At 37.5% G+C, this 22,764-nt stretch overlaps 1 protein-coding gene across 1 annotated transcript in view; it reads left to right on the forward strand.

Moving 5' to 3' along the window:
* The window catches only part of NELL2 (neural EGFL like 2), a 391,071-nt gene that overhangs the window by 44,892 nt on the left and 323,415 nt on the right, over positions 1-22,764 (forward strand). The window contains exon 3 of the mRNA XM_024122905.1: positions 6,189-6,339. Within this exon, the coding sequence (XP_023978673.1) occupies positions 6,189-6,339 (151 nt within the window). The remainder of the gene's footprint in view (positions 1-6,188; positions 6,340-22,764) is intronic.

A 22,764-nucleotide genomic window follows, 5' to 3' on the forward strand; every position in this document is an offset into this window, starting at 1 on the left:
TGGTATTTTTATTAGTCTGCTTATGTGGTGGGAAATCAATTTAGGTTTCTACACACTGCAGACAGGATAGACACCTGTCAGGGGCCAGAGACTCATTTGATTCATGACGGCAATCGTAGTGATGCAGTTTAAGTGCAAAAGAAGAAAAGAATTCTTACCAATTGCTTTGTTATTGGGAGATGGACAGACCCCTTCTCTTTACTTTTATTACTAATGCACTAAACATACCTAAAGAAGCTCTAGTCTGATTCTTTTTCAGTAAACATCCATATTTGCTACCACAGATACACTTGCATTAAGCTACAGTCTATTTTATATAGAAAGAAACCAGTTTCTGTCTCTCCATCTCTCCCTCACTCTCCTCTCTCCCCCTAACTATGTGTGTGGAGGATACACTGCATCCGAACATGAACTCATCACTCCATCCTGGTTGTCCCATGACTAAAAATGAATATTTTGATATAATTGCTTCTGACCTGTTTTATTATTTATTAATAACTGCTTGAAAATGCCACCCGTTGTGTTCTTAGTGGGATTTTTAGGCTTCTGCACGCAATAAAAATGGAAAACTTGGAAAGAAAGTTTGGTTTTAAACTCAAGCAGTTCTCCAATTAAAAAGACCTAGTACAGCAGGGGCGTGCTGGTAAGTTCTTCTGTAAGGCTTCCTAGTAGCATTTAAAGGCCCCTTTTCTCAGCCTGTTTTTCTCTGAAGAGGCAGTTCAAATGATGGTCGTCAGCCCTTTTTTGAAAAGAAATTCAGCTTACTTTGATTTTTGTCCATAAAAGAATGATCATTCACAGTTCTCTAGAAACGGGGTGGTAGGCAGGATTTATCTTAAGAATCATTTCATTGCCAGAAACTTTTATGTTAATTTTCATATGTGAGAACTGGTATTTTGTGGCTGAGTCTGAGACACTTAGAATGAAAGTAAGCTCAGAAAATCACCACAAGGGTATGATGGCTCTTGGTGGTTTTAGTGGGTTCCACGGTCTCATTGCCTGTGAGAGTAAGAATAATACGTATCATAATTCTAAAAGCCAACAGGTGGTGTTGCTACATGCCAGGCACAGCTAGTCATCTGCATAGCTGGCATTGGAAACTTATTTTTCTGGGTGGAGAATTTGTTCTCATAACCATCTACTTTTTACGTGTGGTTCCTAACAGGAGACCCTGTTGAGAAATTGCTTAATACGTACTTGAATTTAATTATGAATTATGAAAACTGAAATGATAACAAAAGTAAAGTAAGATTATTCTTCCACGGTGGTTTCTTTGACTTGACTTCCTGGTGAGGACTAGAGTTGGATCTTAGAGTAATAATCACAGGAACTCAGAAGTCTCTCTGAATGGTGTATAATCTTTGAGATGAAAACGGAAGGCAGGGATGCTAATTTTTCCAAATTGGGAAACAGAAATGCAAATGGGGAAAGTGACCTCTCTTAAAATGACTCCTAAGCGAGTCACTTAAGGAACTAAAAATGTTATGTTATACAATTACTTCTTTCTGGATGATTTTCTATGTTGATGCTCCCCAATTTGCCTTTCTGTTTGTGAGTGGCAGTTAAGCATGGGTAAGGATGCCACATTCAGGAGGCAGGCCAATTCAGTGGAACGAATACTGGACCAGAAATTGTCATCCCCATGACACCTCTAGCATGCCTGGTGCCTTTGGGTGAATCACAGAATTGTAATAGTTGTCCTTGTTAAGCATTGTGAGAATAAAATGGAATGTGGGTTCAAAGGAGAAAATATATTATTTATACATTTTTGTTTTTTTTTTTTTGCGGTACGCGGGCCTCCCTCTGCTGTGGCCTCTCCCGTTGCGGGGCACAGGCTCCGGACGCGCAGGCTCAGCGGCCATGGCTCACGGGCCCAGCCGCTCCGCGGCACGTGGGATCCTCCCGGACCGGGGCGCGAACCCGGTTCCCCTGCATCGGCAGGCGGACGCGCAACCGCTGCGCCACCAGGGAAGCCCTATTTATACATTTTTGAAGAACAAATGTTGTAGGGTGGTAGACGTGCCGCATTGTATAGTACATGTATAAAGTTATATATGTTGTCCCTGCTGTGCTACAGGTTTGGTGTTTTTATGGTCCATCCTTTTATCCTCTTCTCATTCCTGTGCTTCCTATGATTTACTCAGGCATGCCTATGACTTTAGATACTGTATTCTGATGACCTCTACATTTATACTGCTGACCTTGACCTCTCTCTTGAGATCAAATTCTGTAGTGCCAGCCTCCTACCGGACATGTCCACATGCACGTTCCAGAACACCTCAGAACAACCGTTTCTAAAACTGAAATCCCATTTGGGTACCATCCTGCTCCAACTGCATTTTCCTTTCATTCTGTCTCTCAAGCTAGAAACTTTGGATTCAATTGGATTCAATTTTCTCCTGTTCTTTTGCCTTTTGCACGTGTTTTATAAGTGACCAGATTCTTTAGATTCTGCTGTCTGAAAATCTCTTGAATTCTATAATAATAAAGTTATTATACTCCCTAATTTTTTTGAGCTACTCACAGAGTTCAGGCTCCCATCAAATCCTTCCCGGATGCAGGCATAATAAATTTTTGAAAAACATGTTTTTAAGGGGGAACAATAGATTTAAATATCATTAAGGTGAGGTAAGGATTGGTGGGAGGTGGTGTTCTGTTGACAGAAAGCTGAAAATTAGTATACTTCCTAGAGGTGCTCTCTCTGCCTCATTCAGTAATTTGTCTTCACCTGGGATTATAGATTCATGCAAGACCCAGTTTTTAAACCGCTATACAAGTGAACTTGGTTAATCAGGATGGAAAAAAAAGAATTTCCTTTTTCCTGTCCCTAAAGCATAGGCTGAATGGAGCTTCTGCAGGGCATGTTTGGTATTGGAGGGTCCCTTCTTCCTGCAAGTCACTCTAACCGCCACAGAGGGAGCAAAACAGGAAGGTAACGGGCTGGGAGGAGAGCCTGGACAGGGTGAGAGAGCGTGTCCTGAATTGTGACCCTGCGTAAGTGAATAGGCTTAGGTCTAAGCTGGATGGAGACCCTCTGGGACCACACTTACCACCCTTGCGGGATAGAGGATGGTTCTGCCCTGCAGGTCTCCTTAAGCACTTCCTTAAGCATCTCAATGCAGATATCCATCTGGGGTTCACTTGGCCGTTCTCACAGCAACATGCCCGACAGGCAGTGAAAGAACCAGTAAGTAGTTCTGTATCACGATTCCTGGTGAAAGCCAAAAACATCAATTTGATTTAGAAAAGGTAGTTTAGGGATGTCAAAATGTGATATTTAAAATATGTGAAATTTAACAAAAAGTCAGTAGTCACCTGAATTGCCAGTTTCTCAAGAGTTTTCCCAATATTCAACTTTTTTTCTTTCTTCAGATATTCCACATGGCTACCAGAGAAATTTTTCCAAAATGCAGATTGAAAAATCTTTAAAAAAATGGTTTCCCTTCAACTACACTTGGCTTCCTCATGTTTTCAGCCGTGGTGGTTTACATTTTTACCAACAATACTCAAATGTAATCCATTTTTTAGGTTCTTCTTCCTTTCATCATAAGGTCAGTCTTCACATGTCATTTCATCTGAAAACAAAACAGATAAAAACCCACACAAATAATATAGCCTCTCAACCCTTCTCACAAATCTGACTCCAAAAGCAGTGGAGAATAATATAGAGATTTAGTGAAGGTTTTCTTTGTGTACCAAATGACAAAGCTTTCTAAAAATCCTCTTCAAGCATCTCTTCTTTAAAGTTCCACCTTGTCAGGCAGCTGGTACAGTTTTCTCAGTTTCTTTTTCTCTCACTATAAGAGCTCAAGCTTCCTGGGCTACACCTTCCCATCTCTCTGCGGCTCTGATCATCATTCCCGTATTTAATGTAGTCCTTCCTCAGCTTCCTTCATTTATTTCCCCATCTATCACCCTGTTCAGCAAGACAAAGAATGCTGCTCAAGCTCTACCTGCCTGAAAAGGGTCGGAGTGGGGCGGGACCGGGGGTGGGGTGGGGAGTGTAATATTTGTAGTTCAATTTTAATCTGTTTTTATCTAGCAAATTGAAATGAAGTCATGAAGTTTGTGAATGATTCACTTGTATATAAATTGGAGTGGATTAAAAGTTAACACTATATAAATCCTTCTCACAGAGTCTCATCTTCTGTGCCTCCTTGGGAAGCAGACGGTTTTGGATCTCAGAGGAATTGGATGGCATCTCTGCAAAGCCTGTCTTCTCTCTAGTGGCATCTAGGGAGAAACTATTATATTTACCATGGCTGAAATTGTGGATTATTATTACGCTTTTGAACTGTGACTATTGACTAGAACTGAGGAAGTTTCTTTTTGGAAACTAGGAAGTTTCTTTTTCCTAAAACCTGGAACCAATATCCTGGGCCTGACTTCATTGCCCTGGATTAGGTGCCTGTTTCTGAATCAATTACTGTGGACAGGAATAGGCGACGCTCTGATTGGGTACTTTTAGCACAGAGGAAGCCATGGGTTAAGAGTGGGGAGGGATCGTTTTTCAGTGGTAGATAAGAGTTATTATTATTTATATTTTATTTTTTACATAGAGAGTAAATTGAGGATGGTGACAGAAACAAGTGTCTATTACATTGGCACACAAAGCCCAGCCTCTCCTCTTCAGCTTTCCTACCCAGCCCCATCCTGCAATGGCTGCTACTTGCTGTTTCAGCCATGTCATGCCCTATCACATCTCTTTGCTTTTTCATAAGCTATTTCTATGACTGGAATGCTTTTCCCTCTCTTCTCTACCTGGTGAACTCCTGACCAAATGCCTTCTGTTTTGAGATCCTGCCCTCCAGATGATGTTGGCTACTTTCCCTCTGTGGTCCAACAACACTTTGTACTTACCTGTATGACAGCGTTTCTTTTATTTTATTGGGATTATTTGTCCCTTCCTCCATTTTATGGGTATCTTGAGGGCTTCTCCATGTCTATGCACCCCCAGTGATGGACACAGACCAGGTGATTACATTTTTATTCCATAAATTTGTGTGGCCGGAAAGGTGGGGAACTTTAGGTTAATCTCATAATCTCTGTTTCATCAAGGTTGTGGTTCTCAACCTGATTTCTGCTGCACTGTTCCAAAGGGAATGCTTGGAAATGTGTGGGAGAACTTTGGGTTGTCACAATGACTAGGACTGAGTGCCACTGGCATTCATTGGGCCAGGACCAGGGGTGCTAAATGTTCTGTAGTGCATAGGACAGTCTTCCACAGGAAGGGTTATTCTCTCCAAATGCCAGTAGCTTCCCCATTGAGAACTCCTTATCTAGTCTATCTAGTCTAAAGCACAGAAAAGAGGAGAACGATTTGATAGCTACAGAAACTGCGTTTCTGGCTCCCATCAACCCTCTGCACACACTGTGACTAGGAGAGCGTTATGCTCTGCGAGTGGACGACTTGAATGATAGGTTTTTCCTGTCCACTAAATCCATTTCTACCCCTGGCTATTTCTCCCGTGTCCTCTGGGTCCTGAGGTTGGAGTGCACGACTAAACCACAGGAAAGTGCCGGATAAAAATCTGCTCTCCCACTCAAATCTCTCTTGTCTAGGTGTTCTCTAAGCCTGGGGAGAGTGACGTGGGAATTGAGTTCTGTGCATTTCTTTCAAAAATACGGCACGATAATTTGATCTTATTGTTTCATCCACTGCACAGAAGGCTGAGAGTGACTAATTTCAATGATCTTTTAAAAAATCTATTTATAGCAAGCCTTCTGGCTACAGAGATCAACGTGGAAGGTGGCACATTGATTTAAATCCAGTTTTCTGTCACGAGGTGTCAGAAAAGCTAAATGGCTCTGTCATGGTTTTTTAGGTCCTTTTCTCGGAAGGACATCCTTTTGTTCAATGTTGACACTGATGTGGCTGTGGCATCCAGGATTTAGAAGGAGTGTGGGGAGAAAACTTGGGAGCTCAGTTCTTCAAACAGGGCTCTTTGATTCTTCACCTCAAAGACATTTTTGAAGAAAGATCTCTGAAACACAAGCTCAGTCATTCATGTGGTTTACTGTCCTGTGTTATGTGTAGCAAAAAGTCTTTTTGAACCAATTTACCAGGAGAGTCTGGAGCTTGGTATTTATCAGCAGTTGCTTGATAATGTTTTCTGAAAGATATTGCCTGTAAAGGATGCTTTATAGAGCCAAGTTCTAGTCTATTTACTGTATGTTTCTTTTTTTAGATACTCCCAGAAGTATAAAAGCATCCACTGCTACAGCTGAACAGTTTTTTCAGAAGCTGAGAAACAAACATGAATTTACTGTTCTGGTGACCCTGAAACAGACCCATTTAAATTCCGGAGTGATTCTCTCCATTCACCACTTGGATCACAGGTACGTGTGGCTGCTAGAGTTTCCTGTGTTTTCATTATATAGGGTGAAATTAACACATTAAAGAGAAGTAAACAAAAGCAAGATATTCATGATTGGTTTAAAACAGCCAGAATAATTTTGCTACATTATGCAGAATCAGAAACACAAGTAATTGAGATCAGCCTAAAAGCAGAAGAGGAGCTGTTGCTCTTGATGTTGCTAACAGCGCACGGAAGTCACCATTCCTAAAACCCACTTATTAATTACTAATTTCCTCATGAGTTATCTGACTCAATGTTAAAGTCAAACATACTTCCTCTTAATTGGTGAACAGTTAGCCGCAAAAATACCATATTCTGTTTCTTTAGGATATTGCCTGGGTTTCGAGTTTAATAGTCTTATAATTTTAATCACAGACAGATAAATTCTTTTTCAGCACACTTCTTAGACTGTGGCAGTTACAGCTGTATTCTTGGATGTGTGTTGAATCAAAGTGCTGTCTAGTATTTCCTAGCTTCTCGCACGCATAGAAGCATGATTAGGAGAGCTGGTGGGAGTAGTGAGGAAGAGGGGAGAGGGGGAAGAAGAAATTCATTCATGACACTTAGCATATACATAAATTGCTACTAAATAATATCAAACAGCTTAAAGTGATTCCTTCCTGAAAGAATAACCACAGTTCTGACAATGAAAGTTCTTTTGTGTTCATATTTCGAATGGCCACTTCGTGACTATCTGGGGACGTTGGGCAAGTCATATAACCTCTCTGTGCCTCAATGTCCTCATCTGTAATATGAGGATAGAAATAGTACCTCCTTCATAGGTAGTTGTGAGGATCAAAGAGCTTATATATGTAAAGTGTTTTACATATATAATGGATTTAATAATCCTGTTCAGATGTGGGCAGAAACCTATTTTCTTGGTTTCTCTTATGAGAGATGGGGCAGCCTGGGACTTGGCAAATCTTTGCTAAATAATAAAGGGCAAACAGAAGCAAATATATGTGGAGAACAAAATATAGAAAATTGACACAGAGAGCAGGGTTCCTCATCACATTCTACCTGGATTACTCTCAGGGATTTAAGGCCCCATCTAATTCTATCTTTAGTCCCAGAGGATTGGCATAACTTCCCAGGCCCCTCACTTGGGTTTCTTTCCTCCCAGGTTTTGGCCTGTTTTTGAAAGGAGGGTGCCATCCTAACATTCACCAGGTAATTGGCTTGGGCTCCTTAAGACTGAGCAAGAAAGGAAGAGGTCCATCTCCAAGGGTTCACGAGGGCTGTTCGCCTTGGTGTGTTCCTGGTCCTCATCTTCAGGTGATTGATATCACGGGAGCTCCTCGTTTGTAACACTGCGACCCTGCCCTTCTCCAGTGGGCTTTAGGCAACATGATCACATACAGCGAAAGATATTGTTCCTTCACAGAGCAGCCTGTTTTATTGCTGATTATTTCTGTTTGCCAAGAAAATTTCCCCTGTATTTTGGGCACTAGATTTTTCTAAGCCCTGTGGCTTCTTGCTACCCCATTTGTAAAGACATGGAACTCGCCTAACCTTCTTCCAGATGACATCCCTCACGACCATCCCATCCAGATGGTCAATGTTTTGTTGGTCCCTAGAGTTGAATACATTAACTCTACAAATGTTTGACCAGCATGGATTTCTTATAATCTATGCACGTTCCAACTGATACGTATTAAAATCGTTTGAAAATTTTCTTTAGCACCTTGGACATAGTAAGGATATGGACCACTGAAATACCCAACTTTTATCAGGTAGGTCCTTGAAGGAAGATTTGCTGTCAGACAGATCCTATCTTACTATTCCTATGAAGTAGATTTGTTAAAGTTATGTGTAGGGCTTTATATTGACTTATTTCAATTAAAAATAATATTTGTTTTTTTCAAATTAGCATAGCAGTATATTTTCATTGTAGAAAATGTGGACAACTGACAAGTGTAATAAAGAAATAGGAAAACTCATACAAATCATATCACCAGAAGAAGACTGATGTGAAATTCTGTCATATTTTAATCCAGTTTTTTGTCTGTGTCGGTGTGTGTTCTTAACTTTTGGATACTGAGCTCGTTTCCTTTTTAAACTTTAATAAATAACACCGTGATGAACATATTTATACATAAATCTTTGTGCTCAGCTCTCATGCTTTCCAGTTATTCTTGTTCAATCGATTATTAATTCTTCATTCTTCCTTTGTATCATCTGTAAATTTGATAACATTTACCTAAACATATACCATATTTGAGATATAGGATATTTTTCTATGATATTTAAAATCATATTTAAAATCACATCTATTTGGAAGGCGCTTTTCATTTGCTTGGAAGCCAACAATTATTAAAGGCTTACCGTGTGCTAGGCGCAGTGCTCAGTGCATTCCATGGGTTAGTTCCTTTTACGTCAGTATTAGATAGTGGTTCAGAGTGCAGATCTGGAGAAGGACTGCGTGCATTCCAGTCATAGCTCGAGGACTTACTGGCTTTGTGACCTTGGGTAAATCACTTACCTCTTCTGAACCTCAGGTTCCTCATCTGTAAATCCGTATAAAGTGCTTGATGATACTAGAGAAAAAAATCCACTAAAGTCCCATCATATTGCAAGGTCATTATTCTCATTATCATTTTACAGAGAAGAAAAACAAGTCTTAGAGAGGTTAAGGTGTTAAAGGCTCCCAAGAGTAAATGCAGGTAGGGTTTAAACTCAGGTAGTATGATTACAGAGCTGGCCTCCTGCACCTCTGTGCTGTGCCTTCTCTCCGTGTCTGAGGTTGTTAGACTAGCTTCTCTTCTGCCTGTTTTTTCACAGTATCACTTATCTAGATGGTGACAGAGTCGGCACCCAAACCCACTTCTTCTGATTTTTTTATTCCAGTTTTATTGAGATATATCAATAATTGACATGCAGCACTGTATAAGTTTAAGGTGTACAGCATAATAATTTGACTTACATACATCATGAAGTGGTTATCACAGTAAGTTTAGTGAACACCCATCATCTCATATAGATACAACATCAAAGAAATAGAAAAATAATTTTGCTTCTTCTGAGAACTCTTAGGACTTACCCTCTTAACAACTTTCATGTATAACACACAGCAGAGTTAATTATATTTACCATGTTGTACATTACATCCCTAGTACTTATTTATCTTATAACTGGAGGTTTGTACCTTTTGACAGCCTTCATCCAATGCCCTCTTCCTCCATCACCCACCTCTGGGAACCACAAATCTGATTTTTTTTCTATGAGTTTGTGTGTTTGTTTTTGAAGCATAATTGACCTACAACACTATTAGTTCCTGTTATGCAGCGTATTTCTATATATTTCAAAATGATCACCACAATAAGTTAAGATGGCACCATACATACACGCATACGTAGTTACTGACTATCTTCCCCACACTGTACATTTCATACCTGTGACTCGTTTATTTTATAACTGGACGTTTGTACCTCTGAGTCTCCCTCACTTATTTCTCTCCTTCTCTCCTAGCCCCAGACCCTCTCTCCTGTGGCCATCACCTGTTTGTCTCTGTATCTGTAACTCTCTGTTTTGTTATGTTTGTTCATTTGTTTTAGTTTTTAGGTTCCACATATGAGTGAAATCATACAGTATTTGTCTTTTTCTGTCTGACTTATTTTACACTCAGCACAATTCTGATTCCCGAGTCCGGTATTTTTATGCATCCACTGTGATATCTCCTAACCTCCCATCACCCTCACAGACCTTGTGCTTTGGTTTGTATTGTTTTTTTTCCTGTTGTTGTTGCTGAAGGTATCTTTCTTTCCTTAGTCTTATTCTCACCCATCTCTTTAGTGTCATCATTTCCTGAACACTTATTTATTCTCTTCTTATTTTCACAAAAAATTAAGGAGGTTTATAGAGATATCTGCAGGACAATAAGACAAAAATAAAATGAAATATGCAAACCAAGGCAAAGAAGAAATAGACAACCACTTAGATGATAAGGGAATGCAACTATTCTTGGTTCTGAGACCAGAGACTTATTTCTCCTATTAACTTTTTTTTTTTTTTTGGGGGGGCGGTACACGGGCCTCTCACTGTTGTGGCCCCTCCCGTTGCGGAGCACAGGCTCCGGACGCGCAGGCCCAGCGGCCATGGCTCACGGGCCCAGCCGCTCCGCGGCATGTGGGATCTTCCCTGACCGGGGCACGAACCCGTGTCCCTTGCATCTGCAGGCGGACTGTCAACCACTGCGCCACCAGGGAAGCCCCTCCTATGACCTTTTATGGTAAAATATAGTGAGTTCCTTTAGAGGAACAAGTTCAGAGGACCTCATGTCAGCTGGTGGCATCAAGCCACAGCGCCCTTCAGAAAAAGCAAATCCATAACGATCCCAGTAACGTGCATGTAGGTGTAAAGGTGTTTGAAGTTGTACTGTCTTCGAGGCCCTTGGGAGTGTGCACAAAAGTTCTGTGCAACCAAGTTTTACCGCTCAGAATGCCAATAGCACCTCCTATATGAAATCCTGATAAAATACCATGTCTTCTAGGCAATATTCCATACCAATTGCTTTTCCCAGTGTCTTGAGAATAATACTGAATTCATGTTAGACTTCTCTGATAAATACCCAAATTGCAGCTATTCTTTGTTGACAGTTAAATGAGAGTTGTGTTGAGCCTCGGCAGCAATTGAGTTGGAGGAAATACTGACATTTTTTTATAAAAATTGAGGAACCAAATAAGACCATGCCTGAACAGAAGGTACCCACATCCTCCTGTGGTGGCTGAAGTAGGCAGTTCCGAAGGGCAGGGCCAGGCTTTTTCTGGGTAAGTAGTGTGGATTCTACTCTCATGTACTGATGGATGGATCCTCTAGAATGTGGAAATTTTAACTATGCTACAAATTTCAAACAGTGCATATAAGATTAATGCTTATAGTGAATTTTACAAATTAGAAAAATCACAAAGAAGGAAGCAAAAATCACCTGTAATTTTATTCCCCTGGGGATAGTGTCTACTAATGCTTTCCGTTATAAATGTCTACTTAAAATGTATAGATATACTATTTAAAAAAAATTAAATCACACTGTACATAATATTTTATAACTTTTTATAATTTAGCAAAATTTTTTGAGGATTTTCCTATGCCAATAAATATTCATTTATAATGTGTTCATTAATGACCAAAGAGTATTCCATTACTAGGTGCAAATTAAATCAGGGAAATCAAATTCTCACAAAATTTTAATTTTGTCATTAAAAAAGCCAAACTATCCAAAAAATGTCAAATTTTGATCAGTAGGACTATCTGAGGTATCCATTAAGATGACTAGCTTGCAAAATAGGGTCCTGGATAAGTGAATACATTTATGTGCTTCAAAGGATGGTTAGCTGTAAACCAGTGAAATGTTGAAAAATGGTCATCAGAATAAACAGGTGATCTGTCATCCTTTAACTGGCAGTGATTAGGTGTGGATCCAGCCTTCCATCAGGTCTGTCTTAGTTCACAGAAGAGCTCTTCCTCATGAGGAAAGAAGCTCATTTCCTAGTTGCTTTCGGGAGTGGGTGGGGTGAGGTCGTGGTTCTCCACTGACCACAGGTTCTTGCCTGCTTGGTAGAAGGCAAGAAGTTGAGTTATTCCCCCATGAGTTAGGCTTTGTGAGTTTGACTATAGAGTGCCTGCTGCAGAGCAAACACTAAATAAACATTCATGTTATTACTAGAGATGATGTGAAGCGGCTCCCCTGCTTCTTGTGTCAGTCCCTGACTTCACTCTTATCTCCATGCGGGTTGATGGCAGTGAGCTATCCTGAGATATCTGGCTATTGTGCATCTTGCTCTGATTCCAAATGAAGTAGGGAGAAGTCAGTGAGAAATAGAGGCTGCGGGGAATGTCAGCTCCAGCACTGGCAGAGATGGAGAAGAGTGGTATCATTCAGTAGGAGTATAAATGCCAGACACAGTGGCCAGTCTGCTCATCATCTATGTGTAGATCCTTTTCTTTCTGCTCATCCAAGTCCTGTTCACACTTCAGAACTTCACTCACAGCTCCGTGAAGCTTTTACTGACCTTCCCAGTTTACATTAATTTCTTTCTCCAGGTTTTAAAATCTGGGCCACTCCTTTTGGCATTCTAACATATAACATCTTGTTGTTTCAATGTTTCACGTATATACATATGTATTAATTGCATATGAGACGGTAAAAAGTATCATTTACTGCCTTTGATCACAATTTAAATTTTAAAAATCTAAATCTATTTGGTAACAAATATTTACTGAAGATTTTTAAAATTTAAATTGTAATTTTAAAAAAATTGGTAATACATCCCATGGTTCAAAATTTAAAAGGCACAATAAGATATAGAGAAAAAGTCTACCTTCATCCCTCCCCAGCCACCTGATTTCTGTCCCTGGGGGCAACCACTATTATCATTAAAGACATTTTCAAAATAAGAAAAGTTAAAAGAAGAAAATGTTTCTCAGCCAGTCAGTGGTGTGCTGGAGCGGGCTCATACTGACTGATAAGAGTTGAAACTTTGTGAGCTGGCTGACGTTACTGTTGTAGCTTGAAGTAGACTATGGAAATAAGCAAGTGCTACAGAATAGAGCTATTTTTAAACAATGTATTTTTGTTGATAAATATTCTTTTTTTAATATTCTTTTTTTTCATATTTCTTTTCTTCTATCTTCCCTAAACAAATGGATAAATGAACCAATATCTTAGAATTATTTCTGTAGAGAACAGGGAGCCAAATGTTAAACATTTATCAGCACCATGCCTGCAGTGGTTGTAGACAACCACCATAAGACTCCAGGATGTAGCTTTCTAATCCTTTTCCCAGGAGTACTTGTGTGTTTGCCTGAAATTTTATGTAGCTGACAACAATATTTGATTAGACTTTTTTTTTGCTGTAAAGGATTATGCATTAAACTTGCATACTCCATTTTACCTGCCATACTGTCATACAAAGTTAGATGCTAAATAAATATTTGGTGGATGAAAAAATGAGTGAAAGGTTGAGTGAAAGATCATCATGAGTACACCAGGAATCACAAATGACATCACGAAGTTTTCTCCAGGCTAGGGTAAAGGTTCTGGAGAATGTTCAAATTGCTCTATTGATGCAGGGTGCCTAATCTATCCTGAAATGCCATTAGCTCTAGACGTGAGGATTTCACTAACTGGCAGACGCTGCTTCCAAATGACTGTAAGTCAAGTTCTTAGAGAATAACGACACCTGTAATGAGCTATGTAGCAACATCTCAACCACTGTGTGAAAGCTGGAAACCTAATCACACAACTTTGTTGGTTTGGACATATGAGACTAATGGACGCGCTCTGGGTCTTGGGGTGTCTGAAGTGAGCTAAGAGCAAGATGGAAGTGGGAAAGGCAGACATCACAGTATCTTGGGACTGGAAGTGCGCTTAAGTCACATCTTGGTAATGAAACACAGCTTCAAATAAAGTGACATCATTATGAAGCTACTGGGAACCTTATAAGCAGTGCCCTGGTGCGCTGTGAACAGTCTCATTTGGCCTCCCAACCTGAGATGCTGGTTTCCAGTGATGTTTTTCAAGTAGAGGCTGCTGTTAAAAATTGGACCACAAACTTCACGTGAGCACAGTGTAAAAAGATTGTTGGCTCTTCTGGCATTTCTGTGTATGTTTAGCCAACATCAGTATTACCTAAAAACAACAGACAATAATATATGGTACTTTATGTATGAAAGAATTAAGACACTTTGGCAGATCGAGTTTTCTCATCATTACAGTTTTCTGGCTATTGTGTTTTGAAAGGAAAAAAACAAAGACTAGAGAAGTAATTCTAAGATATTATTCACTTATCTATTTGTACAAGAAATATAGAAGAGAAATATGAAAACAGTAAAGGCTAATTGAAAAGTGAAAGTATATTTGTAAGTAAAAATGAATGAGAAAATTTCCCCAAATTCCAAAAGGAATCTGTTCTCTTTTTCCATGTTTTGCAAAACTGCACTTTCTTCACGATCAATAAAATCCTTTTGCTGTCCCTTGGTGTAGCTTTGGTACAGTCCCCTAGATTATATTCTGTGGTTTAAAATTTCCTTTATGAGAAATTTATGGTCTACTCTATAGAATAGAAAATTTGGCATGATTTTCGGCAATTTGGGGGAAGTAAGAAAAAAATTCATCTGTCCTTGATGCTACCTAACTTTCTTCTTTGGATTTTGAAGAATTTGTGACAATGAAGGAGAGATTATCTCAGCACAATATTTGACTCTGCAATGAATACTGATACATAGACATTAATGCAAATACTGTTGATTAGTTTACTATTGATCTTTTAATTGGAGATCTGGAAAGGGGACAATGGTACATCGGTATTTAACTTTCCATCTTAATCTGCCCTGCTGTATTCAATGAATGATCATTTTGTCCTGCCTAACAAAGAAAAGAAATGGACATCTTGAACTTAGATCTAGGTGTACTTATCTAGTGTAATATCTAATAGGTGAAGCTGGTGGTCCCAATTCCAATTACCCAAAAGCCCATTCTTTTCTCACATATTTGTAATGTCAAATGTAGTACCAATTCTCTATCAATTCAGAGGTCTGTTTCTGGGCCTTGTATTCTGCTCTCCTGACAGCTTGTGGCTCCTGTAGGAAGACCACACCACTCTGATTACTGTAGCTTTATAAGACTTGCTAACTCATAGTTCAGGTCTCTGTTCTTCCTGTTCAGATTTTTTTTTGCTATGCTTGAAACTTTATTCTTTGGTATAAACTTTAGAATCAGTTTGATGAGTTTTATGAAAAAAATGCCATTGGGATTTATATTGGAATTATATCACATTTATAGATTAATGTGTTAACATTTTTCTGATATTCGTTTTTTAAAATCCAGGGATATGACTTATCTCTCCATTTTCTTTCATTTCTTCTTTATAATTATCTCTATAAAGGGCATACACGTATTTTGTTAGATTTTTTCCTAGGAACCTTATAGGCTATTCTGTTACTCAAGTGGGATCTTAATTTTTCCATTATATTTTCTAATTTGTAAAAGACTTAAGTTACTATATTACCAGAAAAATGGACTCTGATTTGTATCAAAAGTAACATCTTCTATAGTATTTAACTTTCTTTCTCTTTTGTCTCTGGAGGAATGTTGGATTATTTGGATGCAACTCAAGTATGATAAGAAAATTTTCAAGGTGCCATCAAAGTTCATTTAATTCTCTTTTCTTAATCTTCCATACATTGATATGCGCTGACATTTCAATGATCTTTTCCAAGCTGAATGTTGAGGGATTGTTGTACTATATTTTAATTATTTGGCATTAAGACTCTTCTCCTTTTAGTCTTACGATGTCGTTGTGAAACTTCCCAAATGCTGTTTAGGCCTTTGGTCAATCACTTAAAATCATTTTTCAAAAGACTCATTTAACAAATTAAAATGATCTTCCTGCAGTTTATTATGAAGTGACCGGAAATAGAATTGAGCTTATTTGTAACTTGTTTTGTTATCTCCTGTAGTGTGGTGAAGCATGTACCTTTTAAAAAAGTCCATGCAAAATATTATTTTGGTGTCCTTATTGACATGGAGTTTATGTTATCTCCATTACTTAAGAAATCTTATTTCCCTAGCTGTTGTATACACTTGCATTCCATTGATCTTGGCAAGGTGTCATATTTTTGAAACCATATATTGATGTATTTCATAATAGTTGAATGAAAGTCATTCAAATTTTGCCTCTTCTTTTCAGTGATTTTACCCATTGAGCATTTAAAGAAGGAGATGATTGGCATGCTGTCATCTTTCCTTTGTATTTTAACCTTTGGTTATTTAAAACTCTAGGTGGTGTAAAAATTATGATTGATTATTATTGAGGATGTGAGTGCACTAGAGAATACATGAATCAGTGAATATTTCAGCTTAAATCCATTTAACTTAGCCAGTAAAAATACCCTGAACGGCACCGAAAAGAAAGTAAGATATGTGTTTTGAGGAAACAATTTACTTTGCAGATGACTTGAACTATACACTTTGAAGCACTGAGCACTATATTTAAAATACTTTTTGCTAATACGGTATCTGAGAAATGACTGTCATTTCTAAAGTTTACTGTTCTTTGAATATTAGTGAATTTGTACATTTTCATATATTTATTAGTAAGTTGTTGGTGTCTCTGATTAGATGAATAGTTTCTAAATATCCTTTGCCATTTTTACACCAGAGTCTTGTCATTTTTCTTGTTTATTTGTAAAATTCTTTATATGTTAAGAATGTCAACTCACTGTCAGTTATATATGCAGGAGAGTTCCCAGGTTAATGATTGCTTTTAATTAAAAAATGTTTTTTGAAATCATTTCAAACCTACAGAAAAGTTACAAAGACAGTACAAAGAACTCCTACCTCTTCTCTCACCAGATTCCTAATTGGTAATATTTTTAGCTCATTTGCTCCATCACCCTCTATCTCAGTCCAGTATGCCTTTTACTGACAATATACTCCATCACCCTTAAATACTCTAGTATATATTTTATTAAAACAAGGACACTCTCTGTATAACCAACATACATAATACAATAAAGAAATCAACATTGACAGCACAATACCATCCAATCTCAGACCCCACTTAAATTTCACCAACTATCTAAACAATGTCTCTTTTTCCTTCTTGGGCCATAATTCCATTCTAGAACACATGTTGCATTTGGTTGTCATATCTTATAATTTCCTTCAATTTGGAGCAGTTCCAGTCTTTCCCTGTTTTGGGTATCCTTTAGAGTCTCAGAAGTATAGGCATTTCATTCCATATTATCACCGTCAACCTGGGTCCATCTGATGTTTCCTCATCACACTCAGGCTATGCATTCTTGTTAGGAATACCACAGAAATGATGCTGACCACATCTGGAGGTACACTGTGTCAGTCTGTTCTACTGCTGATGATATTAACCTTGATCACCTGGTCAAGTTAGTGATCTGCCAGGTTCTACACTACTTTTTCCCTTTGATTTTGATCAGTATTTTATGGGGAGATAATTCAATTTCATTCCAATATCCTGTTCCTCATCAGACCTTCACCCACCTGCCTTAACATCCATTGACTGTTCCCACCTGTATAAGATACGATTGCTTCTTAGTGACACGAATAAAATGATAAAATGGAAAATTGAACTCATTCTAACTCAGATTCATTTTTTATACTGGCAAAAACGTAAGGAAGGGGCTTCCCTGGTGGCGCAGTGGTTGAGAGTCCGCCTGCCGATGCAGGGGACGCGGGTTCGCGCCCCGGTCCGGGAAGATCCCGCATGCTGCGGAGCGGCTGGGCCCGTGAGCCATGGCCGCTGGGCCTGCACGTCCGGAGCCTGTGCTCCGCAATGGGAGAGGCCACGGCGGTGAGAGGCCCGCCGAACCGAAAAAAAAAAAAAAAAAAGTAAGGAATATGTGTCATGTAAAAATATATTCCTAAAAAATGGTAATTCAGACTTTTGTATCTCATTTTAAGTGCATATCTCCCGTCACTATGCAAGGTATCTTTAAATTAACTACATATTTTTCTTTAATGAAAAGTATTCATTTATACTGAATGAAATTCAGAGAAAATAATATGTTATTTCCATAAAGTTGATTTGCCCAACTTTTCTACCTTTTTCTTGATAGCTTTATATACAGTATTGCATTCATTGAACTAAACTCAAAGACCTTTGTGAAAACAACATCAGAGTGTATATAAGATATATTTCCAGGCAAATTTTGCTGGAAATACGTTTAGCCTTCTATGACATCTGGTTATTGGATTTTCATTTTTTGACATTTCTAATAGGTTAAAAATGCATGTTTTCTACATTTAAAAAATAATTCTAATGGTTATGCATCAGCCAGTAACTGAAATTAATATATGACAAAATCTTTCTATCCTTTAGTTTGTCAGAATTCAGGATCTATTGCAGGAGTTTTGTTCAATCACATTAAGAAAAGTTGTGCTTATTTTTAATCTCTCCATTTCTAACTAGATTTGAGAATGTAGAGTAGTAAGACATATAAAAATGTCTGGTCATGTAAAATAAAGATCTGGCAGAAATATAAAAATTCTGCACACGAAAAAGGAAGGCCTACATTTATTGCAAATCATCATCCCGGGGAGTGTCAATTCAGGAAAATGATGAAATGGGAACTCTTTGAGGGTCTGGACTTTTGTCTCTTTTTCCCAGTATTCTCTGTGCCTGGTATAGTGCCCGCCGTGATAATGGCTGGTAGATGTTTGAGGAATGACTGAATGAGAAGTGCAGAGAATCTGCTGATACCCAGTGTATGGTAGTTGGCTGATTTCTTAGGTTCATTGAAATGTTGTTTCTGCATTATAAGGATTAACACTTTATTAAGTTCTTACTCTGTGTCATGTAGTCTTCTAAACACCTTACATGGATTAATCTCATTAAATGTGCATCACAATCTTGGAGGTAGATACCATTCTTATCCTTATTTTCCAGATAAGAAAATGGGGCCTTGAGAGTTTAAGTCTCAAGTCCAAGGTTACAGTAAGTGGCAGAATCAACATTTGAACCAGGCTGCCTGACACCAGAGCTCATTCTCCTGTAACCACCATCCTGACAACTTTGCTTTCTACCTGTTTTAGAGCAGCACCATGGCCTTTCTGCTTCCTCAAAACCCAGGAACTCTATTGACAGGGTTAATACTCTTGCTTTCTATTGCTTTTGAAGACAACAATCATATATTTTTCTTCTATTAAGCTTTTTTGTTATAGTAAAAATTTTTATCTGGGAGTTTTCTTTCTTGCAATTTATTTCTTTATTTCAATAGCATCATCATGGCTTGTTGAAGTTGATAACAGTATAAATAAAGCTGTTGTGGTCTTCATGATTGGGAAAATATTTTGTCTTTTCATTTTTTCTAATTTCCTCTCCATAAAATGTTTGTGCTAAAACTTAAAAATAAGATTCCTACATTTTTGGCATTTCCCTACTAGAATTTGGGGCCCAGTTGGATCTATTTTCTTTAGTTAGGGGGGGTCCAGTAGCCATTTCGATTGGGAACGCTTGAAGTAATAGGCTCACTAAGAGCAAAATGTCACCTCAGTGGATGACCCATGAATCCTGCTGCCTTCTTCCTTGGCTTTTATCTATTCTGAACAATAGAGGAGACATGATGACCCATGAAGCATGTCAGAAAACAGATGCTGCAGTGTTGACAGCTTACTCTCCCCTGTGACTGCTTCCTTTCTTTCAAATACAGCCTCCCTAGAACTTTTAGCTGCCTTAATGCATCAATGCTTTTCCTTTATTGCCTGCCCGTAGTTTCAGAATGTGTTACGTGTAAAGCTGCCAGAAATTCCTGCACAGACCAACCTCTATTGGCCTAAGGAAGTCCTATCGATTTTTTAGGACCTTAAGAAAGCAAAATGTTAACTTAAGAGGAAGATTTGAAACCAGATAAAATACTTCCTGGAATCAAAGGGCACTGAGGGTCTTTGGGAGTCACTTAGTCACCCCAGATGGATGTACTCCTAAAAGCATCATGAATCATTGTTTTAGGTGAAGGTGATGATGAAAAGTTACCATCTTGAGAACATAATTTTCTTCCAGAAATATTGTTTGTTGTTTATACTTTGAGATAGCACGATTGCATGCACACTTTAATACACTTGTAAAACCACTTAAGTATCTGGAAATTGAAGAGACCATTGCTGTATTCTCTTGGAATTACACATGCACACACACACATACACACAAATTCCAATTCATCCAAAACTACAATAATGTTTAAATTATGTATATAAATGTATATGGATTTTAAGAGATCACCAAGTTCTTTCCTTCAGGCAGAGCTGACTTAAATCATTCTAACAGGTAAAACTACATCCAGAAAAAGATGTTTTGTTTTGTGATGTTTTGTTTTGTGAATTTTTTTCACAAAAGAGATTGACTTAAGTAACCAAATTCAGAAATTAAAAAATGATGTATTATGGATTTTTTAAAGTAAAATTAAGTGCATAGTGTCTTATGTACTAAAGGATTAAGTAACTAATGATTCCTCAATGAATATGTTATTCCCTCCCTGACTGTGCTCTACTTTTCTATGTATGTATATTTTTAGCTCCTTTCATATCAAAGTGGATGTTATGAGAACTTTATGTATAAAATATCATTTCTATAGTTTTTGATCCCTACTTGACCATTAACACACATCACAGATGGTTTCACAGATCCAGGGATAATTTACTCCACTTCCTTTCTGCAGAAATAGAATTACATATACTCAGTGGAAAAAAGAAATTCATGTTTTATATAGGTCTTTTAAAATAACTTTTCAGGGAGGGAGACACAAGAGGGAGGAGATATGGGGATATATGTATATATATAGCTGATTCACTTTGTTATAAAGCAGAAACTAACACACCATTGTAAAGCAATTATACTCCAATAAAGATGTTAAAAAAAAAGAGATAACTATAAAATAACTTTTCAGTAGGAGTTTCATCTTTAAATTCAAATGAAGTGATACCTCAGTTAATAAATCCCTTGGAACCAAATGTATTTTATTACTTAACTATATTAAATATACCCTTGTGCGTGCGCATGCGGGTGCACACACACACACAAATACTCACACCTCAGAGTCTTTCAAAACAGAACAGCTAGTGCTTATTTTTAATGACCAGATCTTTAAATTTTCCTCTCTAATATGTTAATCTGAGTTGTATAGAAAAAAGTATGACCATTTCTGAAATTAGAACGATGCTATATATCATAAAGGGATAGTGAGCTGGAAAAATTTTAGGAAAAAGAAAAGAATGCACTGACCCTTTCTCAACCTACCACTCTTCAGTGTAAGCCCTCTTGGGGAATTAGTGAAGGGTTATACTTCTAACTTCCTTTCAAATATCTTTAGCATCTCTACATTGGAGTAAGGACTAGAGGCAGAATAGCTTTGGTGATGCCATCAGGAGTGAGATGGGATGAATCCAGTCTCCAAATAGATTCCTTGAGTTTTCAGCAAGTGGGGATCTTATTGTACATGGCCTGTACTCGTAGGTGATAAATATAAGTTGGGAATCATTGCAGAAATCTTCTTTTTCCTTATATGAATGTCTAATTGATGCTCCCCAGTTTTTTGAAAGAACGATTATTTTCTTTTAGAATTGCAGTCACCTTTGCTATAATCAGCTGAACCTGATATGTATGGGCCTGTTTTTAAACTATCTGTATTGTTCCATTAGTCTATATTTCTATTCATGTGCCAACATTGCATAGTTTTAGCTACTGTGGTTTCATAAAAATTTTAGATATCGTAGTGTAAACCTTCCAAATTTTGTTGTTCTTCTTCAAGATTATCTTGGGTATACTTGTCTTTTTCACACTTCCTTGTAATTTTAGAATCAGCTTGATTTTTGGTTGGGATCTCATTAAATCTGTACGTAAATTTGACCGATGATTTACGTATTTGCATTAGAGATTAAAAAATTTTTCTCAGTAACATTTTTATATAACATTTTATTTCATTTGTTTGGTAAGGTTATCACACATTTTCTGTTAAATTCTGGGATATTTGATGTTTTGATGTTAATTTAATTGGCACATTTAAAATTTTGTTTTATATTTGTTAGCAATACAAGTGAGTTTTGTACATTGATCTTCCAGTGACCTTTGTTACATTAATTTATAATTTATTATTACTCTTTTATTCATTAATTTATTTGCTATTCATTATAATATTGACTACCAATAACAGTGATATTTCATTCTTTTCAATTCTCATACCTTTAATAAATTTTTCTATCTTATTACATTGGCTATTCAATATGGAATAAATATGGAATAAAAGTGTGCTGGCTGATATTTTTATTTTCCCAATCTCATGGGGAAGGCTTTTGATATTCCATTATTAAGTATGATGTTTTTCATAGTTATTATTGTTATTTTTGTTTATTTGTAGATTCTTCATCTTATATAAAGCAACTTCAGTTTTATTCCTCAGAATTGAGAAGAATGGATGTTAAATTTTCTCAAATGCATTTTCTACAACTGCTAAATATTTAATTTTTCTCCTTTAGTAATTTATTTATTTTTGGGGGGGATTTTTTTTTTTATTCAAACAGAAAGTCGCAAAAATTATAATCATCCTCATCAGTTCACTCAGTCCTATGTAATTTTTTCTTTCAGCTTGATCTTTTGTTAGCACTTTTATGAATTCATCAGTTTTCCATTAGAGTTCTGAAAATGCTTATTCATTCAGTTCAGCAGTATAGTCAGTTACCAGAAACCTGTACTTGTCAAAGTCTTTTACATGAATTCCTTGAACATGAAACCCTTTTATAGGAACATTTTTGCAAAAGCATCAGAGAACACCCAGAGCTGTCTGTAAATGACAAAAGACTTAAAAATGACCACGGTTAAAGATTTGATGAAAGTTCATAATAATGCAATTGACAAGGAAATTTAGTTATTTCTGAGATATA

The sequence above is a fragment of the Physeter macrocephalus genome, chromosome 6 (genome assembly GCF_002837175.3).
Source record: "Physeter macrocephalus isolate SW-GA chromosome 6, ASM283717v5, whole genome shotgun sequence".
NCBI lineage: Eukaryota > Metazoa > Chordata > Mammalia > Artiodactyla > Physeteridae > Physeter > Physeter macrocephalus.